Consider the following 16,349-nt stretch of genomic DNA (forward strand, 5'->3'; position numbering starts at 1 on the left):
CGTGAAGGGTAGTCCCTGGGCTGAGGCTGGCAGTAAGACATATGCTGTCTGCCGGCCAGTGCGTCTCCGGACTTGATAGGACAGGACCGTGCAGCTGAGAGTGCGTTCGGGCTGACCAGAGAGTGGGTGCCACCTTTTTTTGCGTGAGAGTCAGAGAAGGGCCTGGGCAAGAGGCAAGTCTTGTTTCCCTCTTGTCAGTTTTTATGGCAGCGTTCCCTTGGGTGCTTGGACTATTACCAGTCACGTCTCAGTGGAAAAGGCCTTCCGCCCTGAAATAAGGCTGGGAGGCGCTGTGGGGCAGAGTGTGGGGGTGAGCTGCTTGGCTGGCTTCTGTGCCCGGAGGCGGTCGGGGGGCAGAGGTGAGCTGCGTGTGTTCCCAGACTTAGTTGACTAGGTCCTTCAAATGTCTTTGGTAGAAACTTCTAGAATTGTGTTTCCAGGGCCCCACCCTGGGCATCGCAGTTTTTCTTGAGGTTTGAAAAGCAGGATTAAGGAAGACTTTAGATTCAACTAAGTGTATTCACAACCCAAATGTGCACCGCTACACTCAAACATAACACCGTGGTTATAAAGTGAGTCATTTGGGGGCATCGAGTTGTCCCTTGCACCCAGACCTGGGTGCATTTCCACTTGTGGGCAGGAAAGGCACTCCAGGCCAGGCATATGACTCGAGCCAAGTTGTGTCTGCAGAGGGCAGGGGAGAAGTCTGAGGTGAGGTTAGAAAGGAGTGCTGAGGGACGAGACCCTCGGACTCGATTCTGCAGGCAGAGCGGCTGAGGAGGGAATGTCACTAGTATAAAAACCCACAGCATTCTTGAGCCCCAGTTCTCTGGGGTGAGACGTGTATTTGAATGCCAGCGTTGCTGTGTCCCAACTGTGTGGCCTTGGGTGAATCGTTTGCCTTCCACACTAGCCCATCTGGCAGCGCGAGGCTTTCATAACGGGTAAATGAGCCCCAGGAGACGGGTTAGTTCCCCCAACAGGAATTCTGAATTGTGCCTCAAGCCTTTCACACAGTTCAGGTTAGACCAGCGGTTAACTGTTGTGATCGTTTTCAGGCTGTGCAGTGACAGTAGCAATTAACTCATGCTGACATCTCTTCCAGGTATCAGCCGTGGGGAAGGAGGCCTTGCCGTCCTGGCTGCATTGGGACTCCCAGAGCCACACCCTGGAAGGCCTCCCGCTTGACACCGATAAGGGTGTGCATTACATCGCAGTGAGTGCTGCACGGCTGGGGGCCAACGGGAGCCACGTCCCACAGACCTCCAGTGTGTTCTCCATCGAGGTCTATCCCGAAGACCACAGCGAGCTGCAGTCCCTGCGCGCAGCGTCACCAGACCCTGGTGAAGTGCTGTCATCTGCTTGTGCTGCTGACGAGCCTGTGACTGTCCTGACGGTAATTCTGGATGCTGACCTCACCAAGATGACCCCAAAGCAAAGGATCGACCTCCTGCACAGAATGCAGAGCTTCTCAGAAGTGGAGCTTCACAGCATGAAGCTGGTGCCAGTGGTGAATAACCGGCTGTTTGACATGTCCGCCTTCATGGCCGGCCCAGGAAATGCAAAAAAGGTGGTAGAGAACGGGGCGCTGCTCTCCTGGAGGCTGGGCTGCTCCCTGAGCCAGAACAGCGTGCCTGACATTCGTGGCGTGGAGGCCCCTGCCAAGGAGGGTACTATGTCTGCCCAGCTCGGCTACCCTGTGGTAGGCTGGCATATTGCCAACAAGAAGCCCTCTCTCCCCAAACGCGTCCGAAGGCAGATCCACGCCACACCAACGCCTGTCACTGCCCTTGGGCCCCCAACTACGGCCATCCAGGAGCCACCATCTAGGATTGTACCCACCCCCACATCTCCAGCCATTGCTCCTCCAACAGAGACCATGGCTCCTCCAGTCAGGGACCCTGTTCCTGGGAAGCCCACCGTCACCATTCGGACTCGAGGTGCCATCATTCAGACCCCAACCTTAGGCCCCATCCAGCCCACTCGGGTGTCAGAAGCTGGCACCACGGTTCCTGGCCAGATCCGCCCAACGATGACCATTCCTGGCTACGTGGAGCCCACGGCAGTCGCTACTCCTCCCACGACTACCACCAAGAAGCCACGAGTCTCCACGCCAAAACCAGCCACGCCTTCTACGGACTCCTCAACCACCACGACTCGAAGGCCGACCAAGAAGCCACGCACACCCCGACCGGTGCCCCGGGTCACCACGAAAGCGCCCATCACCAGATTGGAGACGGCCTCCCCGCCCACTCGTATCCGCACCACCACCAGCGGGGTGCCCCGTGGAGGAGAACCCAACCAGCGCCCAGAGCTCAAGAACCACATCGACAGGGTGGACGCCTGGGTTGGCACCTATTTTGAGGTGAAGATCCCATCAGACACCTTCTATGACAAGGAGGACACCACCACTGATAAGCTGAAGCTGACCCTGAAGCTTCGGGAGCAGCAGCTGGTAGGCGAGAAGTCGTGGGTGCAGTTTAACAGCAACAGCCAGCTCATGTACGGCCTGCCCGACAGCAGCCACGTGGGCAAGCACGAGTACTTCATGCACGCCACCGACAAGGGGGGCCTGTCAGCCGTCGATGCCTTTGAGATCCATGTGCACAAGCGCCCTCAAGGGGACAGGGCTCCTGCGCGGTTCAAGGCCAAGTTTGTGGGTGAGCCAGCACCAGTGGTGAACGACATCCACAAGAAGATTACCCTGGTGAAGAAGCTGGCCTTTGCCTTTGGGGACCGCAACTGCAGCACCGTCACTCTGCAGAATATCACCCAGGGCTCCATCGTGGTGGAATGGACCAACAACACCCTGTCCCTGGCGCCCTGCCCCAAGGAGCAGATCATGGGGCTGAGCCGGAGGATCGCTGAGGATGATGGGAAACCTCGGGCCGCCTTCTCCAATGCCTTGGAGCCCGACTTCAAGGCCTTGAGCATTGCTGTGACAGGCTCCGGGAGCTGCCGGCATCTACAGTTTATCCCTGTGGCACCACCCAGGAGAGTGCCCTCAGAGGCACCACCCACAGAGGTGCCAGATAGGGACCCTGAGAAGAGCAGTGAGGATGACGTGTACCTGCACACGGTCATTCCGGCCGTGGTGGTTGCGGCCATCCTGCTGATCGCCGGCATCATTGCCATGATCTGCTATCGCAAGAAGCGGAAGGGCAAGCTCACGCTCGAGGACCAGGCCACGTTCATCAAGAAGGGCGTGCCTATCATCTTTGCGGACGAGCTGGACGACTCCAAGCCCCCACCCTCCTCCAGCATGCCACTTATTCTTCAGGAGGAGAAAGCCCCTCTCCCCCCTCCCGAGTACCCCAACCAGAGTGTGCCCGAGACCACTCCTCTGAACCAGGACACCGTGGGAGAGTACACGCCCCTGCGGGATGAGGATCCCAATGCGCCTCCCTACCAGCCCCCTCCGCCCTTCACAGCCCCCATGGAGGGCAAGGGCTCCCGTCCCAAGAACATGACCCCATACCGGTCGCCCCCTCCCTACGTCCCCCCTTAACCCACAAGCGCCTAGGTGGAGGCAGGGGTAAGGCAGGGCCCTGGAGACAACACGGTGTTGTCTGTGGAGACCGGTGGCCTGCAGACCATCGCCCACTGGGAGCCGACACCTGACCTAGCACACACTGACACACACGGGGCCTGGACAAGCCCACCCTCTCTGGTCCTCCTGAACCCCAAAGCAGCTGGAGAGACTTTGGGGACATTTTTACTTTTATTTTTTGCCTAACAGCTTTTTGTTTGTTCATAGAAAATTCTTCGCTGCGTTTTTGATGGCTGACTCTGAAAGCACCGTTTGGAGTAGAGGTAGATGGGGCGAGGAACCGTGAATGAACTCGCAGGCAGTGCTGGGCGGCCTCCCGGCTCTGCATTTTGCCTTTAACACTAACTGTACTGTTTTTTCTATTCACGTGTGTCTAGCTGCAGGATGTAACATGGAAAACAGTAGCTAAAGATTAAATTCAAAGGACTTTCTTAAGGTTTAAGTTTTTACATTTAATCTGCTGTTTACCTAAACTTGTATGTATAATTTTGGGGTGGGTATGGGAAATTGCTTTGCTAAAAATAAGCTCCCAGGGTGTTTCAAACTTAGAAAAGACCAAGGGACAGTATTTTTTATCAAAGGAATCCTATTTTTTCACACTACGTCAACTTGGTTGCTCTGAGACCCCAGAGCTGGACTGGGGGCCTCCCGGCCCTGGCTCGGGGGCCAGGGCCCTGGTGCTGAGCTTGCTCTCCCGCTTTAGCCAGCGGCTGGAAGCTGGAGGGGCCTCTTGGGCCGTGGACATCCACACCCCACCCCATGCACGCTAGCGGCTCGCCACCAAGGGGTCTTCATTCCCATGTAAAGGGGACTCCAAGAGGCAGTGGTGGCCATGGCCCCCAACCTAGGTGCTCCAGGGTGGGCCAGCTGCTCATGGGGGTACCTGGGGAGGTCGAGGAACTCGACCGCATCAACCTTTCTTTTACCCTTCTTCTGTGTGTTTTTTCGCCTCCTAAAAGGAACATCATGGTTTTTGAAACACTCATTGGGGGACATTTTGGTGAAGATGCAATATTTTTGTCATGTGATGCTCTTTCCTCACTTGACCTTGGCCACTTTGTCCCAACAGTCCACAGCCCCTCCCTGCCCTGCCCCCACCCCTCTTCTGGCGCTCCAGCCCCAGGCCCCCCGGGCCCGAACGTCTGGGAAAGGTCTGGTGGCTACAGAGGAGTGCCAGCAATAGTTCATAGTCAAAATCTGTGGGCTCTCAAAGCTAATTTTTTACTAAAGTTTTTATACAGCCTCAAGTTGTTTTATTAAAAAAAAAAAGATTAAAAATGGTGATGCTTACAGCGGTTTGTACAAGCTCTTAGTGTTGATTCCATGGAACTGACGGCTTTGCTCATTTTGATTTTCTCCCCACCCCCCACCTTCTTTTCCTAACGGTTTAAATTCTGGAATTACACTGGGGCTTCTTTTGCCTTTTTTAGCAGAATGTCCGTCCGTCCATCTGCATCTCTGTCCCATGACTCAGGGGCACCCACTCTGCTTTGATTCTCCTCCTTTGGAAGAAACCAATTTGAGCATGACTTTTCTTGATGTCTGAGGGTTATTCGGGGTAACTTTGGGGAGGAATGCCTTTTGCAATAATGTATCCCTTTTGTGATCAAGAGCGGGTGGGTGGGCCCAGGCTCCCTTTGCACACCGGGCAGCCGCTTCTAAGCCATATAGACCTTTTTGCAGAGGATTCAGTGTGTGCTGCCTCGGGAGGGGAGGGCCGGTCAGAGGGGCGGGGTTCCACTCTGCCCTCCGGAGTGCATTTCCCCTTGCACCTCCTCCCACTGGGCCCAGCCTCTCTCCCCTGTCCCGTCCCTGGTGGGCAGTGCCCCGGTGCGGGGAGCCTGTAGATGAGGGCTCAGTGGACCTCTGGTGACTGGGCCTTGTGCCTCCAAGCCCTGATCCAAGCCAGAGTTTCCCCAATGCCCCAGAGTCAGGAGCACAAGCAGAGGTCTGACCTGGTGAAATGATTTTTGATGACCTTGTCAAAAAATAAACAATTCTCAGTGTTCCAGGTGAGGGCTCTGAAAGGCCTTCCAAACAGCTCAGTTGCCCCTAGCAACCTCACCATCGGGCACTGCCATGCAGAGAGATGTGGCTGGCCCAGAATGGCCTGTTGCCATAGCAACTGGAGGCGCTGGGGCAGTGAACAGAATAACAACAGCAACAATGCCCTCGCGGGCAGCCTCCTTCCCCGAGAGGGCTGGCGGTGGCCGTTTGGACTCTGTGAGACAGCCAGTCTCACAGTCAAGTGTTCACCAACCACTGACGTTTTTATTTCCTTCTATATGATTTTAAGATGTGTTTTCTGCATTCTGTATAGAAACATATCAAACTAAATAAAAGCAGTGTCTTTATTATAATACCGTTGCCTCCAAGCTGTTTCCCTGGCCCCTATACATTCTAGGCCCCTACACTTAAGGGTGGGTGGGCTGGAGTCAGTGTGACAGGGAAGATGGGACTGAGGTGGCCTTTGGGCAGCTAACCCGATAGCCTCCACAGCCTTATAGTTTTGTGCCCCTGGGAGAGGCGGGTGTGTGCTCCAGAAGCTCTGACATCACACAAGCCCTCTCTAATACTTGTGCCTGAACCAACTGAGAAGTCTAGAGCCTCAATTTCCTCATCTGGGGGTGGGAGGTGGGTAGCAGACAAACACAATGAGACTGGGTAGGAGGGGAGGATGGTGGGAAAGATCCTAGGCGGGAGTCCCTCAGGATCAGTCCCCCTGCATAGATGGGGACTTAAGGATTCCTGTGGCTGCAGCTCCACCCTAGCTCCTGCCACTACTGACTTGTGGGCTTGGGGCTGGCCAGCCTCCCAGGTAGTCTCGAGGCAGGTTTGGCCTTAGAGTGGAGAAGAAGGAAAAAAAACAGCTTCTGGTCAAGCTCTTCTGCCCCGGTTGGGTGTACAGATTCTGGGGGCCTCCCCCTAAGTGTCCTACCCTGGATGGACAGGCCAGCTGGGTAGGCTTAGCATAATTTGATTTACTGCCCAGGAAGGGGCTAGGTTATCCTCGGACACTGACCAGGGTGTGGGAGGCAGGGGATGCAGCAGCTGTGTCTTTGGAGGCAGGATCAGGGCCATTGGTCACAGAAGGACTACCTCATCCGGGCTCATCTCCCACCCCCGCAGGGTCTTCGCCATCTCCACCTACAGCCCCCAGGCTGCTTCTCACAACCCTCAAGACCCAAATATGGTCCCATATTGCAGATAGAGCTGAGTCCCAGAGTGAGGAGTCAGGGTCAAACAACTACTTGTGGAACACCACACCAATGCCAGGAAAGACTATCCCCAGCTCATGTTCAGGGACACAAACCTCACTCCCCGACACACCCCGGGCCTAGCAGCAGGGGCCCAGAAAATGACCCTGCCCTTGCTCTCTTGGCTTTCGGAAGTTCTGCTTAATGTCTAGCCTGAAGCCTCTGGATTATGAGTGAACTCACTGTCCTGAATTCAAGGGATCCCTGGTTTCAGCAGAGAACAGTTCAGCAGTGCAGGAAGAAGAGAAGCCAAAAGGGCTTCTAACCTCTGCCCTACTCTCCTCTGGGAATTCTGATGTTTGGCCTGGCAGACCCTTGCCTGCCCCCAACACTCCTGCCAGGCCTCTGTAACCTCTCCTTGGTGGGGGTGGGGACTGTCTACTCAGATCTTTGAGCTGGAGAGGGAGTGGTGGAGGGAAGGGGCAGGCAGGAAGGGACACAGTGGAGGAAGGGAGGGGAGGGGTCTGTCACCCACAGGAATCTGCTTCCTCTGTGCCTGTGAACCAGGGCAAGTTCCTGGGATCCCTCTGGCTTCCCCGTCTGTGAGCTGGGGACAGCACTGATCTCCAAGGGATTCTGAGACACCCTGGAACTGGGGAATGGGTGGCGGGGGAGGAATGCAGGGTGAAATTGGGATGATAAGTTACCTCCAACACATTTGTCTGCAAAAGGGGCAGAGAATCTAAGAGGCTACAAGAATCTGTATTCTCTCCTGGACCAGAGCTGTTGGCTGGGGAACACTGGGGTGTCTGGAGCTCCTGGCCAGGCTCGCTCTCTAGAATACCACCAGTTTGGCGGGGACAAGAGGCTCCACATGACTCACCTACTGTGGCCGCCAGCCCGGCCTCCACCTGTTCCCAACAGGCTGAAAAAACTCCTAGGAGAGGCCCTTCTCTAGCTTCCCTAAAACGTGGAAGGCCCCTCCACCATGCTCTCTCTAGCTCAAAAGACTTGAGTACACAGTCCCCACCCCAACCAAGGAGAGGTCACAGAGACCTGGCAGGAGTGTTGGGGGGAGGCAGGGGTCTGCCCGGCCAAGCATCAGTCTTTCCAGGGTGAGTTTCACTCATCCATCTATTACTGTATCTTAAAAACACCAATTAGCTGGTGACTTACTCTTCCTGCTTTGCTTACCTTCTCCATCACCATCTTGAGGCAAGGTGACTGAGGCCCCGAGAAGGCAACGGTCCAGGTCCTGTGGCTAGGACAAGGCAGATTCCATTCTCAGTGTGACTCAAACACTAGATTTTTTTTCTGATTGTATAATTTTATTCATATTGTAGAGCAGCCAACGAATTATTTGACGCCTCCCACTGGGGATACTGGGTACCATTTCCCTTATGGGGACCCTAGAAGATCCAGAGGAGAAGGTAGGGCAAGATATTCAAAGTTGGGGTTCCCATCCTGTGGGGGTAGGATGATCCTGCAGGAGGGGCCCGCCTGAGGGCAGCTTGGGGCAAGGGCAGCATGGAGACCTCGCCATTGGGGCTCTCGGTAGCTCTATTGCCCCCAACTTTGTCTTAGCTGGAATGGAACCAAGTTGGTCTGTTCGTGTCCATGTGGAAGCCTCCGTGTGGCACGATGGTATCCTTGTGTGAGTTCGCGGCGGTGATGGGGGCAGCTCTCAACCCTGGTAGCGGCTCTACCCAGGTGAGCCCAGCAGAACTGATTGCCAGCAACTGAGACGAAGAGGGGGACACTACCCGAGGGCTCCCAGGAGGTGGCGCCAGAGTCCAGAATAAGCCTGCCAGCGGTGGGCGGGGCTAAGGCCTCCCGGGGAGGATTGGGCGGAACCCTCCTAGAGCAGAGCTTGAGACCGCCGGGGACTGGACTAAGGCCTAGTGGAGGGCGGGGCTGTAGGGCCCGCGGCTGGAGCCGCTTGGAGCTAGGTCGCCGACTGGTGGTGGAACTAGGCTTGTCTTCTCTTGCTCAGTCACCGCTGCACAGTGGGGAGAGTGTAGCCGAGACTCCCAGCCAGTTTTCTCCGGGGCATTGTCCATCGAAAGGGAAGCCGGCAGGGAATAGGAGGGGCGAGTCTGGAACCCAGGCTTCCGGAGGGCTTCTGCTCCTGGAGCCCCTCGAAATCGGATGTATGTAGGCGGGGACCTTCCTGTGCGCACCCCCGCCTTAGCTTTTGTGTGCCTCCAGGCGTCGTGTCGGCGGCTGCCACTCAGCGCTTGTTGGATGCTCCCGACTTACCCCTTCTTCCACCCTAAGAGCCCCTGAGGGCAAGGCCGAAAATACTGTGGGATCTGAGGGGGTCCTGGATGGAAGCCAGGAATCCCCAATTGCGTGATTGGGGGGACTGGATGGGGGAGCAGATGATCATTTTCTCTGGGTCCACCGGGAATGGGGATACCCAAAACCCCAGGGAACACCTTGCCAAAAGCTGTCCCACAGCCTTCCCCACATACTAGGACATCAGGGAACATCCAGTTGGCGGCTGGGCCAGGGCTCCCAGGGCCAGGTCAGAGGGTAGTGTTGCCTGCTGTTCTCCTGGTGTTGCAGCCTCAGCAGCCCGTAGAGAGGGCAAAGCCCAAGTTTGGAACTTGCCAAAATGTCTGGGAGCTCAGGTCAGGCCGGCTCCCTTACTAGGGATCGCTCCCCTCTTTACCTCCCACATCCCTCAGCACCTCTGTCAATAAAAGTCTTGGAGGAGAAAGGTGAAGAAAGGGTCTGGCTCCAGCCCAGGACGGCAGGGGAGGGGAGATCCTGCGGGAGGTGGCAGTAGCTTGTCTGTGGGTGTGCCTGCAGGAGAGGACCAGCTTTGTCCTGGGTGAGCTCACCCTTAACCAGGGAACCTGTGCTTGGTTGGGCTGGGCATGGAGCTGGGCTTGGCAGATGCCGAAGGGAATGGAGTCCTGCTCCTGTCTGAGGAGCACATGAGGCCAGCTCTGCCTTCTCGCGTCCAGTAAAGTGATTGATTAGAGTGCAAATGAGAGGCTAAGGAGGCATCCACTGTGACCCCAATGGCTCTGACACAGCAACTACTGTGTCCCCCAAGCTGTGCCGTGGGTCCCAGGCAGCACATCAGCTTCCTCATCCCCAGCCTCCTCAGAGAGGCCCCAGGCCAGGCAGGGCTAGGAGAGGGACATAGAAGACTCCTGGAGCAGGTCGCGGTGGGTGGGCTAGGTTGAAATCAACGAAGATGGGGGAAGAGGCCTCAGCTGAACACATGGTTTTTCTGCCCTCCTGGTGGCAAACGGAGGGTGTCTTCTGTCCAGCCTTACTAGGAATTCCTCGGTCTGCACTGTCAGCTCACTATGAGAGAGACCACCTTGCCAGAAAGCTGATGCCTGTGCTAGGCCTTCCAGCTGGAGGATGTATTAGTATAGGAAGAGCAGTAGTAACAGGTGTCACTGCCCAACTGATGCCGGCTGCCACCCAGCCCAGATGCCTGAGTGTGACTTCGGCCCTCACAGCCTGGCCCGGTAAGGCTTTGGCCACACCCACCACTGCTGGGCAGGACAGGAGTCATGCACTGAGGGCCGGCCCTCCAGGTCCAGGGCCTGGTTTGAGCAGCATCCAGGCAAAGGCCAGACCTGGAGATTGCAAGCTCAGTGACAGTAGAGTAGGCTCAACAGTCTTGGTTTCTGCTGCATCCTTGGGGTCTAGCGCGGTGCCGTCCTTGACCTAGGCCTCAAAACTGCCAAATTTAACTGAATTGGCTCCCGCCATATGGCCCACGATATTAGTGCTCATGCTGCTCTAACGGGGAAACATGGGACTGAACTGTATTTGCCTGTATTTCCAATAGACTCATGTTTGACTTTTGCTCTCACACACACAAAATAAAAGCCTGGAAAAAAATTATTACTTTTTTTTAAGTTAATATTAAATTATAGCAAAAAAAAAAAAAAGGAACCTGAATTTTAGTAACATAGCTGGAACAATCTGCAGCAGTGACGGGAGAAGAGATTTAATTTAGTGATTTTCTGTGGTTGTTCGTTGTTCACTGGTCTCAAGGTGACGGAAGCTGCATGTTTTTTTTCAAAGGGACCGAGAAGCTGCTGGAGGTTTGGTCTTCCAGGCAGCAACCAGCACAAACCAAGGATCTGGGGCTCTTTGCCTTATTCCAAGGCCCCTCTGAACATTAGTGTGGTGACTGTCACAGGAACCGCATGGCCACTTTATTGACAGGCTATCACCAACGAGCTCCTGGAACACCAAGAGCCCAGCTTCAGGGTGTGGGCCAATGGGCAGTTCAGGAATGTTGGCTGCACTGGCCACCGTCCCTGACAAAAAGGGACTAGAGCAGGGAATCCAGGAGGACACGTGCTGCCATGAATTTCAGGCATATGTCTTGAAGGATTCTCTTGTCGAAAAGCCTCATGATAGCTAAAATGTCACAGGTCTCATTTTTCAAGACTCGCGTGACACTTAAAAGTTTACTCTGTGCCAGGCTCAGTTGTAAGCATTTTATATGTATGGTAAAGAAGCAGTTACTTTTCTTACGAATACGGGGAAGCTTAGTATTTCTTCCATTTCACGGATGGGAAAACTTCTGGTGTGTGGTGGTGATCTACATTTTATAAAACGATTATGATCGGATCATGTAGAGAATCTTATAAAATAAAATGAATTATGAAAAAAAAGATTGAACTGAATTGAAGTCATTCATTCTAGCAGAGGCCTAGCAGAGGTTTAGCTGGGGCCTAAGGGACTGTGGACCTCTCCATTTGCCACAAGAGTTTCGCTTTGCCATCAGAAACGCTGCCGCATTCTGTCCACCTTTCCTGGAAGGCACGAACTCCTCCATGGCTCCTGGAAGTTTGCTGGGCCCTATCGACAATCCACTCTGATGAAGACAAAGATGAAGCTCAGTGGAGAGGGTGGCTATGTCACATGGCCTGAAATCCCTGGTGGCCAAAGGTGATTCTCAGTAATGTGCTTGGGTTTGCAGTAGTAGAGGGATCAGGAGGTAGGGCCCCCTCTAAGACACTTTCCTGGAAAGGCTGAGCAGGCTGCCATTTCCCCTGGACTGTCCAAGTCATGTCTGAACCTCTGTTGCCTAGGCAAGTTACGAGAAGGCATAAAGGCATGATTTTCCTGGGCCAGTTCTCTATACCACTCCCCCCTGCCCCCCGCCCCCACACCTCTCCATCCATGGAACAGAGGTGGGTGGAGGAAACTTCATGAGAACTGGGATCCTAGTGAGAAGGATTGCAATAGGGATCGAAGTGGTGTTTTCTATAGCTTATGGGCAACCATTTGTGTGCCTGTCTCTCTCCTGCAAACAGTCGCTTGAGGGCAGTCATCTCTGGGCCTGACACCTCGGGGGAGTTGGGTATGTACTGGCTGAAGGAGGATGAGTAAATGCATGAGTGAGACAGGCACATCTAGCCCGGAGGCTTGTCTGGGGGAATGCAGGGGCAAGGAAAGCAGCATGTTTTGACTTAGACGCTTACAACTTGGAGAACTGTGGCTTCGTTCTTTCTTCTTGTCACAATAAACCTTCAGAAGCACATAACTCTAACAGCAAAGGGGCTTAATTAGCTTTCTTGGGAGCAATGATGGGCGGTGGGGTTAGGCTGGTAGTAAACATTTCTGATAATTTTTTACTGGCTTTTTTCACATAATGCAAATAAAGATTTGCACATTGCAACGGGAAAGGAACTATGTAGACAACGCATCAAGCGAATTCTATACTTTCTGGCTTTATTCCCTTTTCCTATTCTACGGAGGGCTGTGGGCCAGCTGAGGACCTTAGTACACAAGTGAGGTTGTCCAGGCCAGTCCATGGGGGCTGAGCAGGACAAAGACTGGGTCTCTTGTTGATAGCCTCACACCAGCCTCAGGCTTACTTGAGGAGCTGCCTTATTCCCCGTGCTCGTGGGTAGTGCTGACAAATCTCCACCATGTAGGAAACCCTCTGTTTCTTTGGGCTCCCTTCCTTCCTCTTCAATTCTATATCTCCGTCCCAGAGGAGGAGTGAGGAGCTGATTTTCTGAGTTGTTTCTCGCTAGGAGGTGAGACAAGCCTCAGCAGCACTACAATACAAAGAAGAGCGTAGGGCTCGGGGGGCCTCATAGACAGGAGCCGGCTCTCCCAGCTCCCAGCCTCTCTGGAAGAGTCCGAAGCCCATGGCTCCCCATCATCCAGAGCCATCCTGTCATCCTTCCTCATTCCCTTCTACCTCTACTCTCTCCGTCTCCTCTTCTTGCCTGCAAATCTTGCCATTCCTCTTCATCCCCATCAGCATCTTCATCTTCCGATTTTGAATCTCCCTATGAAGGTTGCCACGCTATGAAGGTAGCACCTATGGATAAACAATTTTTCAACCTTGGGTGAAAATACTTGCCACAGTTTAAGGTGACTGTTTTACCTTAGGATAGCTGTCACATGCCAATTTATTTTTTTTGTGTGTGTGAGAAAACGTTTCAAAATTGAATTAAAACATGTACATTTAAAATTGGTTGTGTATCTAATCTGCCCCAGGTTCAGTAAATAAACAATTCTTAAAAAAAAAACAAAAACAAAAACCAAAAACCAAAAAAAACCCCTTGAACTTGACTGTGTGGGGAAACAGGAAAGCCCCAGAGTCTGTGTGGTGAACTTGACTGTGTGGGGAAGCAGGAAAGGCCCAGAGTCTGCACTCTGTCCCTTCTCACTTTCCGGAGGCTCATCTGCATGCTTCCTGGCCCATGGCCCAGCTGGTGTCTGGGTGCAGCTCTGGGGGCCCTGATCCTAAGATTTGCCTTCCAATGACTAATCATTGCCACAAATCACAACAGTGAGCTGGCTCTGACCAGGCCTTTTCCTGCCTGGATGGACTTCTTTCTTATTCCATTTCTCCTATGGTCTTGTACAGGTGTTTGAGAGCATCAGTTCTATCCGGGCATGTGGACTGATTTTCCTCTCACATGGCCTTTCTCCTAAATGACTGCCATGTGTCACATGTCACACTGAAATGGGAAGAAGATATCTTCAGCAAGTGAAGTTTAGGGAGCTGGGAAAGTTCTGCAGGGCATCCAGGACCATCTTGTCCCTGGCCGGGGAGCAGCTGGACCCAGGAGGGACTGATACCAGAAACAGGACTTAGCTGGTCCTCACAAACTGAGAGATGTACGTGTTCACTTGTCATGAAGTCGAGCCTAGTGAATTCTCCTAGATGAGTGCAGATATCTCATCCACAACCCCTTCCACTAGGAGAAACTCCGGACACAACCTCGGCACTCTCCCTATCACTTGTTAGGTCAACGGCCTAAATGTGGTGATGTGGGAGCTACAGCCAAAGGTCCTTCTGGGTTGCTTTTTAAGCCTGGTGGTTGGTGCACCCCTTAGAAGTGCAGGTGAGAGAAATGCTCAGAACCTCATGGAGAACCCAGCCCAACCATCGTCCCCTGAGACCCTGCTGAAGCCCAACCCAGGGGACAGGACAAGTCCTACTGTTGGAGGAGCCCTCACTCTAGGTCAAGAGGAAGGAAACAATGCCTGGAACAGTGAATAAAAATGGGAGACTGAATCAGAGCCCCAGGCAATCAGAGGCCAGCATTATCCCACAGCCAGCAGGAGTCCCTGGGCTGAATGCTGAGAGTGGATGTGGACAGGGCAGGCATGTTCCTAGAGGTGTTCCACAGAGGAATTGGAGCCGGGTGCTAGAAAGGAAGGTAGGGGCACGACTAACTCATACTTCCAGGTTCTCCTGGGTCTGCTGTACTATGTCCTTTGTCACCAAGGCAGCAGAGACCCTGGAGGTCTGCTAACAGCCAGGAATCCACTCTGAGGAAGGGAACTCCCCAGGCCTGCTGGCTGGGTAGAGCTAATTGCCCCCATTGGAATCAAGGGCATGTTGATTTAAATCTGTGGGAAGTATAGCTCCTGCGGCTTCTACAGAAACAGAAAACAAACATCCTTCTCTCTCCCGCTTTCAAGTAGCCCAACCCACACTGTCTGGTGTCTGTGGAGCCAGAGAGGCTAGATTGGGCCAAGGACAGGTCATTGGCCTGCCCGTAGTGTCTGCGTGTATAGTTCTCCCCAGGAGAAAAGGTGTGACGCAAAACCCCCAAATCGCAGACCACCCACCAGAGAGACAACAAATGATAAAGTCAGTCATGTGTTTGCCAAGTATTTGTCCTTGTGTTTCACCTTAATCAGCCACTGTACCCTCACAAAACCCATGTCAGAGGGGCTAATATTATCATAACTTTGCAGGCTAGGAAATGGAGGGCTTGGTAAGCCTAAGTCAGTTGCCAAGGTCCTATCTGGGAAGTGGTAGGGCTGAGATGTAGATCCTTGTGGTGCTAGATGTGCACATGCAGTCATTAGACACTCATGAAGATGACTTAAACATAGGAGGAAATACAAGAAGGACCATCATAACATAGACAGAGAGGCTCTCATCATCCCAGGCAGTCAGTGAGTCCAAGCTTCATGGAACCTATATCCTGGTGGTTGGGAGGAGCAGCTGACAGTGCATGGGGAAGGCCCAGCCAAGGTCTGTCCATCAGCTTGGCTATCAGCGTTCACTGGAATCCCCGGATTATTCTAGGTTGGGTTTGAAGTACAGACATCCCATTTGATATATTTAACTGGGTTTGTAAAATGTGTCCAAGTTTACTCAAGTTCTTCTACATGACCATAATTTATAAACCCAGGAATAGTTTAGAGTCTGGATCTTCTAGAAAATATTCTCCCTCAGAAAAGGACAGGTTTGTGTGAGAAGCCATGAGGCAGACCATTCTAAGTAGTGTATAAACACTGAAGTCTGTAAAAGTGAGGTAACAGAAAGTCATTTGGTGAGCTCTCAGGTCAGGCAGAGGCAGCCTGCAGTCCCTAGTTAGACCCTGGGAACCACAGCTCAAGGCCTCTGAGAAACATCGACTCCTCTTCTGCATTCCCCAAGGTCTCTGTCCCAGGGCCTGCAGCCCTGACACACCCTCCACCTTTTCCAGGGTCATTTCCTAAGACTCTTGCCCTGTGGGACCAGGCCTCTGTTGAATCCCAGATGGTTCCCATCGCCATCTGGATAGTCATCACTCCTTAGCTGGTCTTTGTCACCCTCACAATTGGTCCCATCACTTAGCATCTTCTTTCTCCGTCCTTTTATGACCTTGCGCCTCTGAACACTGTTCATTTGCCTTTCCAACTCCTAAACATCCTCTGAAGAAGGCCACACTCGCGTGGCACCTCTCCGAGGCTTGTCCTCACGAAGCTTGCCAGCTGGGACACTGAGGTTATCCAAAGGAGAGCCCCCACGCTTGTGTTGTCTGGAGCAGGAAGCGCCACTGACTCCAGGGCAGGGCAGGGCACTGTGCGACACCCCCAGGGCCCTTTCTCTTGGTCTGTGCCCCTCCATTCCCGGTTCAGTGGGACACTCCCGCCAACCCCTGCTGGGCTCCAGGTAGCACACGCGAGCTGCGTCGGCCTCGGAAGGCGCATGCGCTGGCGCTGATGGCTGTTTCCCAGCGACTCCGCCGCTAGCTCGTGGATACGCGTCCTCACGGGCCGGCGGGAGCGCGCGCGCGTGGCGAGGGAGGGGCGTGTGCGGGGAAGGAACGCGCGAGCCGCGCATGCGCATGCGCAGCGGCAGGCGGCGGCGC

The 16,349-nt window shown here is 53.8% G+C and overlaps 2 protein-coding genes across 4 annotated transcripts in view; both read left to right on the forward strand.

Annotated features, from left to right (window-relative positions):
* DAG1 (dystroglycan 1) overlaps positions 1–5,910 on the forward strand; it is a 48,942-nt gene extending 43,032 nt beyond the window's left edge. For all 3 annotated transcript variants that reach the window (XM_011375427.2, XM_011375428.1, XM_011375425.2), the window contains exon 3: positions 1,106–5,910. In XM_011375427.2, the coding sequence (XP_011373729.1) occupies positions 1,106–3,508 (2,403 nt within the window). In that variant the 3' untranslated portion in view covers positions 3,509–5,910. The remainder of the gene's footprint in view (positions 1–1,105) is intronic.
* A 2,478-nt stretch (positions 5,911–8,388) lies between these two features.
* Positions 8,389–16,349, forward strand: part of BSN (bassoon presynaptic cytomatrix protein) — an 85,182-nt gene continuing 77,221 nt past the window's right edge. Inside the window, exons 1-2 of the mRNA XM_011375462.2 lie at positions 8,389–8,457; positions 11,516–11,679. Coding sequence (XP_011373764.1) covers positions 8,389–8,457; positions 11,516–11,679 — 233 coding nt within the window. The remainder of the gene's footprint in view (positions 8,458–11,515; positions 11,680–16,349) is intronic.

The sequence above is a fragment of the Pteropus vampyrus genome, unplaced genomic scaffold (genome assembly GCF_000151845.1).
Source record: "Pteropus vampyrus isolate Shadow unplaced genomic scaffold, Pvam_2.0 Scaffold271, whole genome shotgun sequence".
Classification (NCBI taxonomy): domain Eukaryota; kingdom Metazoa; phylum Chordata; class Mammalia; order Chiroptera; family Pteropodidae; genus Pteropus; species Pteropus vampyrus.